Source organism: Babylonia areolata, chromosome 11, assembly GCF_041734735.1.
Source record: "Babylonia areolata isolate BAREFJ2019XMU chromosome 11, ASM4173473v1, whole genome shotgun sequence".
In the NCBI taxonomy this organism is placed as follows: domain Eukaryota; kingdom Metazoa; phylum Mollusca; class Gastropoda; order Neogastropoda; family Buccinidae; genus Babylonia; species Babylonia areolata.
The window spans coordinates 14,954,142-14,975,241 of NC_134886.1; the positions used below are offsets into that span (position 1 = coordinate 14,954,142).

General features: G+C 39.7%; 1 protein-coding gene across 3 annotated transcripts in view; it reads right to left on the reverse strand.

Moving 5' to 3' along the window:
* Positions 1–235: 235 nt before the first annotated feature.
* The window catches only part of LOC143287563 (high affinity cGMP-specific 3',5'-cyclic phosphodiesterase 9A-like), an 81,223-nt gene continuing 60,358 nt past the window's right edge, over positions 236–21,100 (reverse strand). For 2 of the 3 annotated variants that reach the window (XM_076595655.1, XM_076595657.1), the window contains exons 5-12: positions 20,573–20,712; positions 18,861–19,002; positions 15,355–15,450; positions 14,074–14,357; positions 13,336–13,438; positions 9,798–9,902; positions 6,554–6,700; positions 236–5,207 (exon numbers count right to left, since the gene is read on the reverse strand). In XM_076595655.1, the coding sequence (XP_076451770.1) occupies positions 5,085–5,207; positions 6,554–6,700; positions 9,798–9,902; positions 13,336–13,438; positions 14,074–14,357; positions 15,355–15,450; positions 18,861–19,002; positions 20,573–20,712 (1,140 nt within the window). In that variant the 3' untranslated portion in view covers positions 236–5,084. Of the gene's footprint in view, positions 5,208–6,553; positions 6,701–9,797; positions 9,903–11,290; positions 11,396–13,335; positions 13,439–14,073; positions 14,358–15,354; positions 15,451–18,860; positions 19,003–20,572; positions 20,713–21,100 lie in introns of all 3 variants that reach the window. The other variant, XM_076595656.1, reaches the window with a different exon arrangement.

Sequence of the window (21,100 nt, forward strand, 5' to 3'; positions counted from 1 at the left end):
AAAGGATAAATCTGTCCAGAAATTCAAAGCAGTACGCAGGATGTGGCTTTTCATTTACAGTACCACAGAGTGTTTCAATTGAAATTTGATCAGGTATTATTGTTCAAGATCATCATTAAGGAGTAAGTTGATAGCTGTATGTGTGTGTACATGGTGTGCTTGTGTGTGTGTGTGTGTGTGTGTGTGTGTGTGTGTCTGTGTGTGATTATTTTTGTTTTGTTTTTATGAGTGAGTGTGTGTGTGTGTGTGTGTGTGTGTGTGTGTGTGTGTGTGTGAAAAGAGTGGAAGAGAACATAGCTGTAAATTAAACAAAATTTAATCACAAATCTCCACACACAAGACAGACTGTCCCACACTAAACAAAAGCCACAAATGGCATAATCTGGTACTCATAAATTAACTCGAAATTCACCATCTTTTTTCTTTAAAAAAGAGAAAAAACAAACACAAACATAAACCAAACCAGAAGAAATGAAAGGAAAAACCCAAAGGCAAAAGAAAAACTGAAACATTAATGGTCATTCAACTTTGCTCCACAAATATAATGATGCAAACACCATGAAAAATACAGCTGAGAGCCAACCAACCAATATATACATTCAACTCTTGACATGCATACTCACACAATAAAATAACCAATCAAGGGCATTAATTCTTCTCAAAACAAGTCTTATGGACACTGAACAAGTGATATCAAAGGCCAGTATTAGGTCATGTAAACAACACCTTTCTTTTCACTACTTACCCTATATATTCTTTTTACCTGGGGAGAAAAACAGTTAAACAAAAAAAGTGGACTGCAATTGTAAAACCAGTCAGCAATCGTCCTGATAAAAACAAATTGCTTTTAAAACACCAAAAAATTTACTGAAATCTGACACTGACAAATCCACTTAATTGTAAAAAAAGAACACTGTACATGCCTCTGCTTCTACTGTTCATGTTAAAAACCAACAGCTCATTCTTTTTTTATTCTTTTTTTACTGGAACTATTTTCTGTTGGCCTGACACACAACATGTTTCAAAACAACAGAATAATCATTTTTAGATGATATATGCTGATATATCTATATCTCTCTATATATATCATCATGGTTGTCTCTCGACAATGAGGGATGAGAACGCATTGTGTCATTATTGATGGCTGTGCATGTGGCTTTGGAGCCCAAAGTTTGAAGCACACATACAGAAGGTCTCATAGCTCATGTCATGGGACATGTGTCCATGACAAACAACAGCTCAAATATCCTGGCTGACTTACTGAAGTCTGACGGGGCATGTGTCCTCATTACACTATAAGAAATTCAAAGTGGATGTTTGATACCGTTAAATGATTTCATCATCAGAGACATTTTGTTCCAAGAAATTACCATGAAACTGATGAGCACTCAACCTTGGTTTCAAGCCTAGAAATGTTCACATGTAAACGGCTTTGGCATAATAAATCTAACATCTTTGATATCTGTTTAAAAAAATGCTGTGTCTTTGGTCTTTATAACTGATCAGTAAATTCATGTCACATAAATCTCAGTATCTTAACTGCAAAGAAGGGGCCAATGTATATCTCACAATAACAAAGAAATAGTATATAATTGATAGTTTTGGTTTATATATATATATAACTGCATAAAAAATAAATGGAAGATTCATTATCAAATTTCTTTTAATGGTGTGGAGTAAATCCAAATGCCAAACATGATGTCAAATAAAATTTTGGTACGACTGTGACTTTAACAGATGTAGAGATAGATTATCTTCACCATTAATCTCCTGTTGCTGAGGATGTGAGCCCTTCCACTGAATTTATCATCCCCAGATTATTTTAAAAAACCATAAAGTAAAAGGAATACTTCTAAATGAAATAAAAAATATTTAAAAAATGCCATATAGGCAAGTAACACTACAGAATGGATAGCTAGTACCCATCCCAGTGTATAAAATCTCACTGCCTAATTGCCAGAGCAAAACAGCACATGACAGTACATCACTGACTGCTGTAAAGAGAAAACAGTGTTACGGCTTACTGGAGGAAAGAATGGTGAATGAACTGGAACGGCCGAAAAAGCAGACAAAAGTGAAGGAAGAAAAAAGGCAGAAATAAAGAGAGCAAAAGAAATGAGAAACTTTCTGACATAGACTTTTAAGAAGGTGGGAATGCTATTTATACTGAAAGACCTCCGGCATCCCACAGGGGAAAGTTCGTGAAATGATAAAACAGAGGTCCCATGTACAGCATGCAAGCACGTAGCACACATAAAAAGAAGCCATGGCAACAGAAGGGTTGTCCCTCTGGCAAAAGTCTATCATTCTAAACAATTCCACTTTGATCGTAATACACTTCCAGGCAAAAAAAGGAGAGAAAAGAACAGATGATGCTGCACTCTGGGGACAGCAGCCCTAATCTCACAGAGAAATCTGTTGTCACAAAAAGTAATATGTAACAATCAAAACTAAAATGATTGTCAATTTTTAGTTTGGAACTTTCTCTTCTCCTTCAAGCCACCCATGAAATATAAAATATGGTAAAATGCATTATTAAAATGAAACGTGATTTTTTTTCAGAATGTGTGTGCATCAATCATGAACTCATAATAATCTTTCAGGTTTAGAGCCTCTTCCACACTTTTGATGGCTCTTTACAGGTATGATATTGTATCTTTCACACTCCTTTGGAGGTCAGCAGAAAGCATGAACTAGTGAACAATGAAAATGAAAAAAGAAAAAAACAACTTAAAATGAATATGGTGAAATGAACTTCAAACATTTCCCAAAGACCTTTTTTTTTTCCCTAATGCCATCATGCCTTTCCATTTACACTGGATTTTTTGTTTTAGATATTCAAATTTGTCAAGATCTAAATGAGAAAAAACACAATCTTTTTTTTCAAACACTCAGCCTTGCTTTGGTCAATCTAAAAGAATATGAATGTCCCTAATTGGGGAAAAAGAAAGAAACAAAAAAATTCCTATCAATCCCCAAGTATTCCATTGTGTGTGCACTTCAGTCAGATCCATTTTCCCCTTTACCTTGATACCTGAGGTAGTGGAATCTCCCTTTATAATAACACAGAGGAAGAACATAATGAAGACAGGAAAGCGGCAGTGATAATGCTTCAACTGTAGTGTGTATGGTACAAAGCCAACCAGCATGAAATCTAAAAACTGATGGGAGCCACATCTCATTACAAAACTGGTGCACTATCTGTTGGCATTGTGTGGAGCTGCTACTGATTTCAGGCTCTCCAAGTATCTCTGGCTCACTCTCTCTCTCTCTCTCTCTCTTTCTTATTTCTACTACACAATTCAGCTCTCATGCCAGGCCACTGAAGAGATTTCAATAAACTGAAGTCAAAACGGGGAACATCACAGATGCACAAACATAAGAAAAATTTCTGGTTGTCAAATTGCTTCAAATCAAAACAAAAAATGAGAAAAAAGGACTTACTGATACTTTGTGCTTCAATCATATACAGTTCACAGAACCCAAAAAACGAAAATAAAATAAAGGATATACTGATACTGTATATCCACTGTGCTTCAATGTTATACCCAGCTCACAGAAGTGAATGTCCACAAACGTAAACGACTGTCACAGACAGAACCAGACAAGCATTCTGGAAGGCATTGGTTGAGGTGCAGTAGCGGAGGAGAGCATTGACCAATGTGACAGACACAACTCTTCGTCACACACATCCACTCCAGGCAGAAAGCAAACAGGACTATTACACGGGTCTGTTACACATAAAAAATTATATCAGGGCAAACAGCAACCCCCATGACCCATTCTGGACAAAGAACAAGACAACCAACTGAATGCACCAACATGTTGTTCACAGACACAGATGAGACGTGTAGCATTGCAGTCAAACCTTGTTGACTGTCGTCAGTGAAATCTATCCTCACAGGCACTGCATGAAGATGATGGCTGATGCACAGAAAGTCACCACAGCTCTCTGCTTCATCGTCGCCGAACCCCACATGCACAATGCACAGGATGCTGCTTGTGTTTTGTGTCCAGACATGGTTCAGCCACACTCCCTGCCTTCTGGCCTTATCTCCCATGGCACAGTTCATTGTGTCCAGTTTGAAGCCAAGGTTGCTACTAATTCTCACAGAGTAAAGGATGCCAGTGGTTTAGTGAATGCCTATATACTGACATCGTCCACTCTCATAACCTCCACATACTGTGGTCCACAGAAACACAAAAGCTGGAAGAAGGGTGGGGTGCTGGGGGAAGCAGGACATATTTGGGTTCCAACAGAAAAATAGCCATCACGTTTCTGATCCCTTGATACACCATTAACCGAAAATATACTTGGCTTACTTTTTTGTGCTCAGTTTTTCACAAGTTGAAATGAGGAAAGAAAAGAAAATATCCAATGGTAACTGAAATTCTTTGAGTGTTCCCATGCATGCCATGATCACAAATATATGCATGTGGATGTGTGTGTGTGTGCAGGGATAAAACCTTGGGGCTAAAATTAATAATCAGTGTAGTGTTGTGTGTGGACATACGCATTTGCTATGTTAAAAGCAGATGTGCTTCTGCCATCTCTTTCTGTAGACTTTTAAAAATATCTGTAAAATTTGCAACACATTTGCTATGTTAAAAGCAGATGTGCTTCTGCCATCTCTTTCTGTAGACTTTTAAAAATATCTGTAAAATTTGCAGATTTTACTGGTTTCTGCTGTCATTCACAAGCATTCTTGTCAAACTACAGATCTTGTGACTGTTCTATATCTCATTCCTCTTTTATTTTGTTGCTGTAGTTTTTTGTTTGTTTGTTTTTATTGGCCCAAAGGCATAACAATGATCATTCGTTGACACAACAATGTTTCCTGGCTTACCAGTACGTTCCATCACCATCAAGAAGATAAATGATTCATGTTTAGCATCACATTATCACACTGGTATCTCTCACCCTTTATTCTCAATAATTTGATCAGCATGTTTTTGTCAGGGGAGAATCCACAATGCTTGTCCTTGTTCTCAAATATGTGTGTGTGTGTGTGTGTGAAGCATTTTGTCAGAGATACAATGTAGTGCGGAGACAGGTGAGGGATGTGGAGGAGGATGTGCAGATGCTACGTGGTGATGCCGTTCTGTTTGGAGCCCGTCTCCTTTTCCTTCTTCTTGCCATCCTCGATGGCTTGCTGCATCTCTGTGTAGTAGGCCAGTGCTTTCCTCACCGGCTCTATCACATCCGCCTGTCACAACACATAATTATACATGATTATAGCTATGGTGGTTAGTGGGGTTGGAGTGGGGTTGTGTGGGTTTGGTTTTTTTTTTTGTTTTTTGTTTTTTTCCTGTGTGGACTTTTTTTTCAGGGGGACAGGTAAGTGAACACTACTGGATAATGCTCCAGTGGATCACCATAATGTGAAAGGTTACAGGTCACACAGCCTTTTATAACCACTGGGGAAGTGAGTTCATATTCACTGTAGCAGCATAGGAAGGCAGGGTCCAAAAGTGAGTTCATATTCACTGTATCATCATAGGAAGGCAGGGTCCAATCCTCTCCTGTGATGTATGCATAACGTTTTCTTTATCTTAGTTTCCCATTATTTCTTGTGCTCTGTGACATAAGATGCAAACTGTCCACAGCTAAGCACACACACACTCACACACAAGCACACACTACCTGTCCACAGCTAAGCACACACACTAACTGTCCACAGATAAGCACACCCACACCCACACACAGGTACACACTAACTGTCCACAGATAACCACACACACACACACACAAACTGTCCACATATAAGCGCACACACACACACACACACACACAAACAGGCATACACTAACTGTCCACAGATAAGCACACACACACAAAGGCACACACTAACTGTCAACAGATAAGCACACACACAAAGGCACACACTAACTGTCCACAGATAAGCACACACACAAAGGCACACACTAACTGTCCACAGATAAGCACAAACACACACACACACACACACAGAGGCATGCACTACCTGTCCACAGATAAGCACACACACACACACACACACACACACACACACACACACACTAACTGTCCACAGATAAGCACACACACACACACACACTAACTGTCCACAGATAAACACACACACACACACACAGGCACGCACTACCTGTCCACAGATAAGCACACACACACACACACACACACACACACACATTAACTGTCCACAGATAAGCACACACACATCCACACACAGGCACGCACCAATTGTCCACAGATAAGCATACAAACACACCTACACACTAACTGTCCACAGATACGCACACCCACACACCTACACACTAACTGTCCACAGATAAGCGCACACACACACCTACACCAACACAGTGCCTGTGGAGATGCTGTGGGGTATTTCACAATGAATATGGCACCCAACAAGCACTATTCATCATCACTATCATTATCATCATCACTGCAGTCATGTTCTCCTTCCACTGCCTCATTGTGTTATCAGGAAGACAGACCTGACGACATTTCCAGACTGAAACATCAATAAAAAAACAAACCAATCATCAGGGAGGAAGAAACACTACTCACATCGATCTGAGGGAAGAGCTGGCCCACCGACTCAAAGAGGGGCAGGAGGACAAACTTGATGAAGCCGATCTGGGAGGATGGCTTAGTGACCTTGTCCCGGTCCATGAAAGGAGCCACAGGCAGCCCCTCCAGCTTCTCCATGTCACTCTGGACAACACACCCACCAAACAAGGTCAAGGTCAGTTCCATATGCAGGCTCATATGGAACAAACAAACCAAAACCGAAACAAAGAGCCGAAAGGCAAACAATTCACGGCGAAAACAAGCAAGATTACATAGGACATAAACAAGTATGCAGATTCAGTTACGATCTACCCAGCTAATAATAAACATGTACAGAAATAATATAATGCAGTTTACATTATCATCTGAATAGAAAAGCATCTGTTTTAAAAATCATATAAACTGCACTAACATTAACCACAGGGTCAGAAGACAAAAATCAAAGCAAACTTTAAACTGCTTATGAAATCTAACCCCCCAAATCTATTTCGCTAAGAAAGATGATGTGAGAGTCAAATGTAAAGAACCCTGAAGCACTTCCAAGCACCATTATCTTACTCAAGTTTCCTGATCCACTCCTTTAGTGCACATAAACTTTTCTTCTTTCTTTCAGTTTTCTATTTTGCTCTTTAAAAACCCCAGTGCATTCTGCTGGAATAGTATTAAAATTCTGGAATGAAAAAAAAAGCTGAATCATTATAAAATCATTTTCCCTTAATGGGAGTAGCAAGCAACCTTCCCAATATATTTATTTGATCTCTACTGTGGGTGAATGATCCAAATCAAGTTTTGGCATTATATCCATTTCAAAAGTTTGGAACATTTAAAAAGATAAAAATTAAAAAAATTAAAAATTTAAAAAAAACATGCAGAGTCAAGTGTCACTCTTTACTAAATACCCACCTACAAGCTTTGAGCAAACAAAAACAAGGCTTTGTTCCAACTCCTCCTCACAGCAACAACCACAGTGTATGGGAAATGAATACACAGTGTCCTAATTTGTGCACTTTGCCTTCCCTTTCTTTGTACATATGCACAAACATGCAGTAAAGTAGTATCTGTTACTGTCTATCTCGCTTTTGTTCGTCTCTGTTGAGGAAACGAAAACAATGTGCTCTTCTCTTGCACTCTTTGCCCTCCACACCCCTCCTACCTACATAGCATCACCCCATCACCTCCCATCCTAACAAACTACTCCTCCTCTCTATACATAAAGCCATACTCAGTCAAGAAATGTATGTTACTCCTGAAAGCATGGTTCTTGGTGCTGCTGCTTACAACAATCAGTGTGTTGGGTGGGTTTGTTGACAACTGACTGCTTTCCTTGGAGCCAGAAACTACACTGACTGTATGTATTCACTGCATTAAAGTTAAAAGGACATAAAACAGATGGTTGCAGTATCTGAAAGGCTAAAGCACTGGACTTCCTAGGTTTGATCCTGGTATCATCTAGTGGTTTACAGATAAAGATTTTTTTTCTTATCTCCCAGGTCAACATATGTGCAGACCTGCTGGTGTTTTAATCCCCTTCATGCAGAAGATCAAATACATATTTAAAGATTCCCATAATCCATGTGAGCGTTTTATAGGTTATGGAGACAAAAACATACCCATCATGCACACCCTCAACGTGGGGTAAAAACTCAAACACAAAACAGCCCATTCATATACAAGTGAGCATGGGAGTTGCAGGCCACAAATGCAGAAAGACAGACATGTGATACAACTACAGACACTTGAGAAACATGCCTCCCAAAAGAAAGAACCCAAGAATGTGAAAAATGCACGCGCGCACGCACGCACGCACACACACACACACGCACACACACACACACAGTGTGCAGGTGGCCTGGACAGGATTAACCCTCACGGCCCTGATATAGCCTGTGTCTCTTCACCCCCTTCAGACCCAATTTCAGCAACAAAGAAAGGATGGCAGGAAAAGAAAAACAAATATACTTTGTATGGAAATAAAAATGACATTTATTTCCCTTTTCCTTGTTCAAACAGATTCCACTTCTCATTCTCACTGCCCTTGCCATTTCTGTAGCCTCTGAAGTGGTATTTTGCTCTGTGTGTGTGTGTGTGTGTGTGTGTGTGTGTGTGAGAGAGAGAGAGAGAGAGAGAGAGAGAGAGACTGTACACAGACATGTGTGCAATGAATGATGATCTATATTTTGTTTAAATCTGTCTGTTGACATTGTGAGCAGTTTTCCCAAGCAGCTGATATCAATGAGAGAGAGAGAGAGAGAGAGAATGTGTGTGTGTGTGTGAATAGAATAGAATAGAATAGAATATGTGTGTGTGTGTTTGTGTGTGTGTGTATGTGTGTGTGTGTGAGTGAGTGATCTGGTGTGTTTTTTAATGCTTCAGTGTGAGAATTTTCAGTGTTTCAGTATGTTTCAGTGTGAGGGGTTTATTGTTTCAGAGTTTCAGAGTGTGTAAAAGAAGAGTGTGTGCCTGTCAACTCACTCTGGATGAACAGTTTTCTCCCTTGCTTTCCCCTACAGATGACCCATTTGTTAGGGTTAAGAAAAAAAAAAATCACAAAAAATACAAAATACAAAGTAACTGAATGAAACTCGCTGTACTTAACCCACTGACCCCTCTCCTCATGTAGTGTGTATGCCCACCCCCCTCCCTCTCTTCACAGCCCTCAGAAGATGAGGCTGTCAGTACCTGCTTGCTGGTAGCTTTCTTCACTGCAGATACATTATTCAATGTCTTCATCATCCTCGATGTCGAAACCTTCAGTTTGAAACATTTCAATCATTTCAGCAGCAGTAAAAAACCACTGTCATGATCTAGTTTGCTCCAAAAATTTCCCCTTGTATCGCCTGAGACGCTATTTTCGATACGTATGCAGATTAGCTTGTCATGTGGGGTACCAATGTCAACGGCTAGCCAGCGAGTGTATAGTTATGGAACCTCACGAAAAACTTTCCATTCAACCCTTGACACGTTCGTAATGCCTGGAGTAGCTGCGAGTTTTAGGCTACCCCATGAGGAAAACGTGGAAAAAATTTTAAACGTCAGGAACGCTATAGCATTCCATCGTCCGGAGTGAGTCAAAATGAAAAGACAGTCTGCGTGCACTTATGTGTTCATAGTTTGCTTGCGCTTAAGAAAAAGGTTTGTATTTTTGAAAACCTAGAAGCTGTAAAGTCTGTGAACAATGGTCAGCCCATTGCAGATAAAAGCACCACCACCCCGTGCACTGTCCATGCCATGACCCCTTTACCTGATTGAAGAACTCCTGGAGCAAGCATTCCAGCCAGGGTTCAGACACTTCCATGGGGCGACACTCGTTGGAAATGTCCGCCATTTTCACCAGTATCATCATCAGCTAAAGACGCACACAGCCACCCACACAGTCCACACAACAAAACAGAAAAGGGAACTGAGTGAAAGAGAACAACACCACGCAGGGTCTCCATCTTAAAAACCCTCTCTTCATACAAAAATCAATCCACCAAAGGGGGCCAGAGGACCATGCAAACACGAACATGTGTGCAACTGAATATTAAAAAATGTGCGAAATTCAAACAAAGAACATTTCACAAGCAGGGGCAGAAATCAGGCCATGAAAGCTTCGTGTGATTTCAACTGCTGGTCTTGTTCAAACAATGTTAATTCTTGTCCACTTCTTGACCTGAGAATCATAGTCCAAATCATCGCAAAAGTACTTGGCCATGAATGAAAGGACCAACAAACTGGATAATGTGTGACTGAGACTGGCTCAGCTATATCTATATAGATATAGAAAGCGAATTTACTTTTAAATCTCACACATTCTAAAGCTGCCAGTGGCATGGCAATAGTAAACCTCAGGTTGAGAATCTGACCTGATCAGTGGGATCCTGCAGACTACACCATGGAAAGAGTATCCACTCTCAGCAGTCTTCACACTGCCACTTCCAAATAAAGGCCTGCCTGCTAGCAGAATGCAGTCAATGCAGCAAAAATGGACTGGAAGGGACAGAAACAAGCTGTAACTAAATCCCTAAGCATTTGCTCCAAAAGGAAAAGGGAAAACGAGCACAAGATTGTGGGGGAAAGGGTGGTGCAAGGGCAAATGTCAACACAGTGTGCAGGTCTCCCACCATGAGGTAAAAACAACAATGACACTGCAATGAAAAACCAGTGGAATAAAATAAAACAAAAAAACAAATGACTGTGACAGACATAAGAGGAGCAGATCTAGGCCAAACAGCTGCTGGCAAATCAAAAGGAAAATAAAAACCAACAAAAAAGCCCAATACAGACACAAGCATCAACCCAGAAGCATCCTGACAGACACAGATGACTCCACACAAGAGGTGAACAGAAACAACAACAAGACAACGGTGTGTCCACAGCGGTGCAGAATACTCATCAACACACTGTAGAGAAGTAAAAGGGTCTTCATACCAACACAACCAAACATCTTCAAACTTTGTTTATCCTTTCTTTTTTTTTCTTTTTTTCTCTCTCCCGTTAATCCATATCAACTATCTGGAAAACAATCTTCCTGCACTCCTCCGTTTTCATTTTGTTTAACGCAAATGTCCAAGCCTATCTGCATAATAGTCTGAGATTATCTTCTAAGTTGTTGAATGCAAAAGCAAAAAAAAAAAAAAGAAAGAAATCCTTCTGGCTGGTGGTGGTTGTGCTGTGTATGAACACACCCTTACAGAAATGAAAGGCTGGTCAGGAGAGAGTGGTGCAGGTGGAACACAAGAGGATGAGAGAGACCTGGTTGAAAAACTCTGTCAGCAAACAGTCCAGCCAAGGAGTCGCTACTTCCAAGGGTCGCGCCTCATTGGAGATGTCCGCTGTTTTCATCAGCACCATTTGCAGCTATGCATACACCAGGAGGTCAAGTACTTAGGCATCATCAACTCCACATTCATTGCCACACCAACTTTCGCAGAAAAATCATTCACATTGTTCACAAAAAAAACCCAGCTCTTTATTTCTGCTGAAGAAGAAAAAAACACGATCAATAATACAGAATAACAGGGAATTCAGCAACAATGTCCTTCATTTTCATACAAAATAACATTCACAGAAAATGATTCACTTCAGCACCAGTTCTTTACTGCTTAAGAAAACACAATTAATAAAACAGAATAAAAGGGTATATCAACAGCACAGACATGATACTGCCACTGGTCATTCTCAATTTTTTCACTGGTATCCATGGTTTTTACTGACATGTGAAGCAAAAAAAAAAAAAAAAAAAAAAAAAAAAGCACCCTACCTCTGAAATAAAAGAAAAAGCCATGGAATGAATACTGTAATGCTGAACACATCCACAAAGCAGTTTTCTATTCTATCACTTCACAAACCAGACTCAGCACTCTGCTGAACAACACTGGTGCTCAAGCTCAATTCATCACACATTTTGAACTTGCACTTGGCTGACAAAATGAAAGAAGATGACAAAAAATGTTAACTGTGAAACTGTACATCTGCGTACATCAAATACATTATTCTTCTTGATTATTTTCTCTAATGAATGAGCTACAGTCATACATGTAATAAATATAACAATGAAACTTTTCTATTTTGTGCTCCTCCAGTATTATTTGAGAGCTCTATGTAATTCAAAAACAGAACTTAAGCCTTTCACTTCCCAAGCATGGATATGTCCACTCTTGGGTAGCTGCATTATCAACAGTCCATCTGCTCATGCGAATACGTTTACTTCCTTACAAATGCTGACTGCCTTGATGTGTTGTTTTTTGGGTTTTTTTGCATTTTGTAAAGTGAAGAGTTGTAGAGTGTGTCAACATGGCTGCCAGGACGTACAATACAGAACATGTGGCTAAAATTTTGTTTGATTTTTCGCTCAACGTCAACAGAAGCAACTATGAAAATGAGATAGAATATGAAAGTAATATTGCTGTTGATCCGCTGAAGTGATTCTGGTTATCCTGATGCCGATTCCATGCTACCAAGTACATCAACAGGTAGGAGGAAGGTCCGTGCTGGAAGTGGGTGTAAAGAAAACCCAATATCTTAGCTTGAAACCTTCATTTTGGGGTTTTCATTTACTAAGAAATTCTCCAGATGAAATCTTCAAGCCAAAATATTGTCTACAGCAAACTTTTGTGTTGTAATATTGTGTGACAGAGTCTATGGGTGGGTGGAGGGTGTGTGTGTGTGTGTGTGTGTGTGTGTGTGTGTGTGTGTGTGTGTGTGTGTGTGTGTGTGTGTATGTGTGTGTGAGTGTTTATGTTTAGTGTTAATGCTTAAAACAATGTTATAATTGAGGAAAATACTACAATTGCACTTGGTTGTTGTGTCTAATACATTTGGAAATATTTCAGCACCATTTCTACTCATAAAATACATATACATAAATGTTCTCATTTTCCCCCCTAAAAATCTTAGTTATCTTCCCCTGGTTGGGAGTTAATGAACACATGATAATTACATTCTCCATTCATTTTCCTACAAGAAAACCTATACATTTACATACTTTTGATCATTATTTTCATTTTTGTGAGTTTTAATTGGAGGTTGGTGGGGTTTTTTTGCAAAAAGTACAAATAGTTTCGGAAGTCAAAAAGTTAAGAGATTATAATGATGCATGTATGCATACCACAATGGCCAAATCCTGAGCTTAAAACTTAAACATGGGCTGACAACTTCAAAACTGGCCACTACTGTAAAAAGCATCTCTTTTACATTACCTGATGTGACCAGCTATTTAACAGTACACCAAATGACAAAAGACAGCATTTTACAGACCAACAAAAAAGACACACTAAAAACAAAGAACTCTCACTTACCACAGCTCTGTGCTCTTTATCACTGAAGTCAAAATGCGGTATTATGGATTTAAAGGAGTTGACAATCTCATTGTGCTTTGCCATGTCTGTTGCAAGTATACACCTGGATACAAAAAAAGCATTGTATAATTCAGGTACTGCATGAATGCAAAAGGATACACAAGGAAATATTTCAGGGGTGAATTTGATCAGAAGAAGTTACCAGGTGGGGGTCAGGTATGGTGTGGATCGAGGTGTAGATAGTAAATAGATCACTGGCACAGTAAGAGAAATTGAACCTTTTTTGATGGTGACAATCAGCATTATGGATTATTTTCTTAATGTCAGGGTGGAAAGTTCCCTTTGCCACCAGTGGTTCTCAATACGAATTCATCCAGCACATGTCATTTTAATGCACATGCTGAGGAACAGTTTCTTTCACACACTTTCTCTTTCACAGAAAATAATGTCCAAAAAGCCAACATTCAAACTGAGCGTCACAACACTTGACTACAAGTGCTGAAATTTACTTCACCCAAGTCTGAAATATTTGCTTCATCCATTCCACAGTCCAAACTGAAAACACCAAAATATAAATGTTAAAAAAAACAACCCACTTATAATAAAATAAAAATAAATAAATAATAGGAAATAATAATCAAAATATAAAAAAAGAAAATCAAAACCTGGCCACAGTATTTCCCATGGAAGAAGACCGAAACACTGCACCAAAAACTTAAGTTGACACAGCCCACTTACCTGATCATGCCTTCCCTGAGCTTGCGGAACTGGTCCTTGGGCAGGTGCTGGAAAATGTTGCAGTCCTCCTTCTCCAGGACCTCGAAGGCCACAGCACAGTGGTGGTTCTCCAGGGGAGAGATGTCATTGTAGCGCAGGGCCAGCTCTGTGCGCGCGTTGATCTGATAGGCATTGTTGTAGCCTGGGTGGTCCAGGTCATGGCAGATAGAGGCTGTCAGCAGTGTCAGGATGTCAATGGGCTCCAGTTTGGACGGAAGGTCGATCAGCCATATTAACCCGTACATCTGGAGGCGCATGCACACACACGCACACGCGCGCGCGCGCACACACACACACACACAGAACTGATCAAAATGATGACACAGAAATGAAGTTGTGACAAACACTGCCAAAGTAAGTTGTTATGTATGTGAATACACAGAGTACTAATGCTAAAATTTAGCTATGATTCATACTGCCAAAGTGGGTTGTTGTGTATGTAAATATATTGACAGTGCTGACACTGAAATCTGGCTATATAACACTCTGCCAAAGCAGGTTTTGTTTTTGTAAATACATTGACAGTACTGACACTGAAATTAAGTGAAATTAAGTATGGCATACACTGCCAAAGTAGGTTAATCAGCTGATACTGGAAGAAAATTTAACACCCAAATCAAGTTGTAAATCTGTAGCACACATTGCCAAAGCCACTGTGCAATACATGCATATCAATTTATAACAGGAAAAAAAATAAGCATACTAAACTGTATATTGTGACACACAGAAAGGAAATAGGAAGTACTGAACGAATACCCATACTTCTCTAGATTCACAGGGGCAAAGAAATGGAATGAAAAACACACATGGATAGTATGAAAGTGCATATGCATAACAAAGCAAAGTGCTGACCAACCCCCAAGACAATGTGCCCCCACTTTTTAATTCAGACTTCGGTCCACTCTGCCTTTACACCTGTATGGTCCACCAGTCAACTTTGCACAAATCATATTCTGTGATTCTCAAACTCAAACATGCACTCAGTAACACCCTCCCGCCTCCCCACATACATGTACTGAACTGAGAACCTATAACCCTGTTAAAACCCTTCCACCATCTCTCTTCTGTGCCCCATCCCCCTCTCCTTTTCCTCTATTCAACTTTGCACTGGTCATATCAGATTCTGAAACTCAAACAAGGACCCCCCCTCCCCCACATCCCTCCCCCCCACCCCCCACAGAGCCAATGGCTATGTTCATATATCCACTCCTCTCCCTTCCTCTCCTCCAGCTGCCCACTCACCATCTGGCTGACCATGAAGCAGTGTTTGAAGTTGTGGAAGGGAACATGATTGTACTTTGTGTAGATCTTAAACAACCACTTCAGTAATACTGGCATCTGAAATGGTAAACAACCTCTGTGATGATGTGAATACACAATTCTGGAGGCTTCTCCACACAATAATAATGCCCACAAAACTAGTTATGGGTACAGAATTCTTGAAAAAAAAACAAAAAAAAAACAAAAAAAACAACTTAACACAACAGGTACACAAGGCAATGGAAAACTCTTAAAGCTGGAATCTGAACACAATGTAAATTCACAACAATGGAGAAGTACATAAAACCCAATTTTACCTTAAAACTCACCCTGAACTTTACAATCACAGACTGGGTCTTAAGGTAAAATTTTATATATATATATATATATATTTATATATTTATATATATATATATATATATAGAGAGAGAGAGAGAGAGAGAGAGAGAGAGAGAGAGAGAGAGAGAGAGAGCAGTCAGCTTTGCATATCAACAGGGGTCCACTTCCTGGACATGCTCCATATGGAGGTCAGGGACACCATGGTTTGTCCTATCATTTTCTTCAGGCTTGTCCATTGGATCTTCATAAAACTCTAAAATGAGGCCCTGGGAATTTCCACATGCACCCAATACCATGCTGTGAATGCACTAAGTTTTGTTCTTGTTGGTTTTTTTAATAAATATATGAAGTATATAAAAATATAAATATACCGGTAATGTATGACTCAACCTTAAAAACATCCCAACGGAAGCATCCAGTTCAATACTGTTTTGTGACCACTGTTCATGAATCCTCAGTTGACAGATAGCTGTAAGATTCAATGTCATCTGAGATATTTCCTAATTCTCCTTTAATCGACAGCTGTAAGCATGCTTTATTCTTTTCCTCCCCACGTCATCTGAGGTATTTGTGAATCCCTTGGTCAACATGCTGGTTATAGTGACGTTATTCTGTGGCTTTCTCTCTGATGTCTATCAATCCTCCGGTTTTAAAGTTATCCTCTGATAACACCACTGCCACCTAGAAAGTTTCTTCACATTCTCAGTCAACACTCTTATCACCACTGCCACCCAGAGACATTTTTTTACACTCTGACATCACCACTGCCACCCAGAGCATTTCTTTACACTCTGATATCACCATTGCCACCCACAGACATTTCTATACACATAGATATCATCACTGCCACTCAAGACATTTCTCCACACTCTGATATCACCACAGCCACCCAGAGCATTTCTTTACACTCTGATATCACCACTGCCACCCAGAGCATTTCTTTACACTCTGATATCACCACTGCCACCCACAGACATTTCTTTACACATAGATATCACTGCCACCCAAGACATTTCTCCACACTCTGATATCACCACTGCCACCCAGAGCATTTCTTTACACTCTGATATCACCACTGCCACCCACAGACATTTCTTTACACATAGATATCACTGCCACCCAAGACATTTCTCCACACTCTGATATCACCACAGCCACCCAGAGCATTTCTTTACACTCTGATATCACCACTGCCACCCACAGACATTTCTTTACACATAGATATCATCACTGCCACCCAAGACATTTCTCCACACTCTGATATCACCACTGCCACCCAGAGCATTTCTTTACACTCTGATATCACCACTGCCACCCACAGACATTTCTTTACACATAGATATCATCACTGCCACCCAAGACATTTCTCCACACTCTGATATCACCACTGCCACCCAGAGCATTTCTTTACAGTCTGATATCACCACTGCCACCCACAGACATTTCTTTACACATAGATATCATCACTGCCACCCACAGAGATTTCTTTACACTCTGATATCACCACTGCCACCCAGAACATTTGTTTACACTCTGATATCACCACTGCCACCCACAACATTTGTTTACACTCTGATATCACCACTGCCACCCACAGACATTTGTTTACACTCTGATATCACCACTGCCACCCACAGACATTTGTTTACACTTTGATATCACCACTGCCACCCTGAGCATTTATTTACACTCTGATATCACCACTGGCACCCAGAACATTTCTTTACACTCTCAGTCAATATCTCAAGTTGTACCTGTATCCTGTGTTATCCACTATGCTGTCTTGTTATCCCTGTATTTTCCACTCCCTCACCATAACACACTTCCTGGTTATCCCTGTATTTTCCACTCCCTCACCACAACACACTGTCTGGTCATCCCTGTAATTTCCACTCCCTCACCACAACACACTGGTTATTCCTGCATTTTCTACTCCCTCACCAGAACATTAGCACTGTCTGGTCATCCCTGTATTTTCCACTCCCTCACCACAACACACTGGTTATTCCTGTATTTTCCACTCCCTCACCAGAACATTAGCAGTGTCTGGTCATCCCTGTATTTCCCACTCCCTCACCACAACACACTGGTTATTCCTGTATTTTCCACTCCCTCACCAGAACATTAGCACTGTCTGGTCATCCCTGTATTTTGCACTCCCTCACCACAACACACTGGTTATTCCTGTATTTTCCACTCCCTCACCAGAACATTAGCACTGTCTGGTTATCCCTGTATTTTCCACTTCCTCACCACAACACACTGCCTGGTTATCCCTGTATTTTCCACTCCCTCACCACAACACACTGACTGGTTATCCCTGTATTCTCCACTCCCTCACCATAACACACTGTCTGTTTATCCCTGTATTTTCCACTCCCTCACCACAACACACTGTCTGGTTATCCCTGTATTTTCCACTCCCTCACCACAACACACTGGTTATTCCTGTATTTTCCACTCCCTCACCACAACACACTGGTTATCCCTGTATTTTCCACTCCCTCAACAGACTTTCTTTCATCCTCCATTAACAAGCTGCAGTACAGCTATCCAGCCATCCAGTTTCCCCTCATGTCACTAGTAATAGTCCTAAATCCCTTGTTAACGAGCAGTGGTGTCATTATCTTGTGTCTTTTCATTCTTTCAGTGGCCAGAATCTTTAATCCTTATTTAACAAGCACTGTCCAATTTTTTCTTTCTTTCGTAGTCATTGCTGACGTTTGATTTTACAGTCACACAAACTTTCTGGTACTGCTGATGGTTAATATGTAAACTGAGACATGAACTGTGTACAAATAATTTTTAAAAAAACTAACAAACAAAAACAAACATAGTACAGCATACAATTTGTGGGGAAAAAAATCTTACTTTAGCAAATGTTTCTGCTTTAAGAGAAAACATTTACTTAAGTTCCAGAAATATGGATTGTGTGGGAAACATATGTACTATTATTTATCAGTCGCCCAGAGACAAACAGAATTGAAAAAAGACAGAGGAAATGTTTAAAATCTGGCTTGCTTTTCTAAAGATTCAAAACAGGAAAAGAATGTTATGGTCTGCTAGCATACACAGTGATATACACATAAAGAGTAACACATCCACATGCACACTCGTGCGCTTGCGCACACACACACACGGACACTAACCTGAATGTTAAATTTGGCAACCAGGCCCAGATCAAGGAACATCTGACGCAGCAGTATCAACATCTCTGAGTCGTCCCACTGCCAGTTGTCAAACGTCGGCTTCTTCAGCTGCTCTCGCACCTCCCACGTCAGCTGCACTTTGCTGCACATTCACAGAACACCTCACGATCACTTTTATTCATTAGCCCCTCAAGAGTTGAAAGCTGAAAGTTGTTTCCATCAATCTCAACTGCTATGACTGTTTTTGTGTACTTTCCAAGTGGTGTATCAGATTCCGCTGACCTCAAGTAACTTAAGTAAAGCAATCCCAGGAGAAGAAGTCCAAACAAAGAATGGTGATTGACATCCTGACCTGAATGCTCAGTTTTATCATGATGACAGCCTCCACTGATGAGCACACTCATCAGCAGCAGTCATGGGGTTAAACAGCTAGTTCAAATCAAACACAAAGGACTTAAAGAGAAACTCTACCACCCTCTTAAGATAACTGGCTTTAATTCAGTTTGTTTACATTAAAATCCCATTTTCATTTTTCTGTCTTTTAAGACTTCAATTTTTTTCCAATAGCGAAGCCATTTCTGTCATGGTACCTTTTCCTCCTCTCTTGTTCTTCATACTGATTGGTGGAATAAATAGCTGCTGAGATATGACTGGAAAACACCGCTTTCTGTCATTATTTTCTAAACTAAAAAAGAATGTGAAGTCTGGAAATGTGCGTGTATGTAAAGCAAAAAATACAACTGGTAAAACAAAAATAAGCAACCTCTTCCTTGTGGCAACCATTTCACCACTGATCACTGCAATGGACTTTTCTCTTCGTTTTTGTTTGTTTGCTTTGTTGTTGTTGCTTTTTTAATTTAGCACAGTGCAGTCAAAAAACCATTTAGCTGCTTTCTGTTTGTTCAAGTGAATGGTAAGTATTTCAATTGTTACTCTACCGTTAACCTGCAGTACATGGGTGTATTTACTTATCATGCATGAACGTGGGCCATGATATTCACTGCCACAGATATTCAGAGACAATTCTAAAAAAAAAATAATAATAAATAAATAAATAAAAAACCACACACACGAAAACAAAGCAAACAAGAGAGGCAAGACCTTCAAGACTCACTTGTGATAAATTAAGTCCCCTAGCATTAATTACAGAGTAATTTCCCTTTTTTTGCTATCTGCACCAAAACGTTTGCAAAATAAATAAAAATTCCATGCTTAGCAAAAGAAGTTCCTGTTTGAACAAAAAATGATAATAATGACTGCTCTTGTTGTGTCAGAATAAGAGGTCAAAGTGTCAAGTTTAGAGAATACAAAAAATATAAATATAACAGTAAATGCAGTTTGCATATAATTAGGCTTCTTTTTTTTTCTTTTTTTGTGCCCATCCCAGAGGTGCAATATTGTTTTAAACAAGATGACTGGAAAGAACTGAATTTTTCCTATTTTTATGCCAAATTTGGTGTCAACTGACAAAGTATTTGCAGAGAAAATGTCAATGTTAAAGTTGACCACGGACACACAGACACAGACACACGGACACACACACACAGACAACCGAACACCGGGTTAAAACATAGAATCACTTTGTTTACACAAGTGAGTCAAAAAAGCAGATGCTTTAAACCAAGGAAAATACAGGTCAATATATTTCAATCTTCTGAAGCATACTTTCAGGGGTAAAAAAAAAAAAAGTAGTAGTGAAGAGTGCTGCGTACCTCATTGCCATGAATTTTTCCATGACCCGTTCCCTGTAGGTGTCCATCTTTTGGGAGCTGGTGCGCTTGTCCCAGAAGGGCTGGGAGGTGCCCATGCTCATGTTTTTAAACAGACCCAGCCAGCTCAGGTGCTCCAGGCCCTGACCCACACATAGAAACATCAAATAACACCTGTGCAATCACATACATCTCAACCAACATTTGTACAATTACATATATAAACATTTAAATATCATTAACTAACTTTGTGTGACCTTGAAGGAAAGTCAAAAGATCAAAATGACGTTCATTCACCAAACATATTTCAAAATAGGACCATTTAATTTGAAGCAAATGGAAACCTGTCCAATAGGTAACAAGAAATATAAACTTCACAGGCAGAGGGGGCATGATCAAAAAACATAGCGCTCCCTATCCTAACCTTTCTTTTTTTTAAAAACAGTTCTTTAAAGCTAGAAAACCAAATTATATATCAAAATGTTAGTGTTGCTGTTGCTGTGATTTACGGTCTCATACTAGATTTTTTTT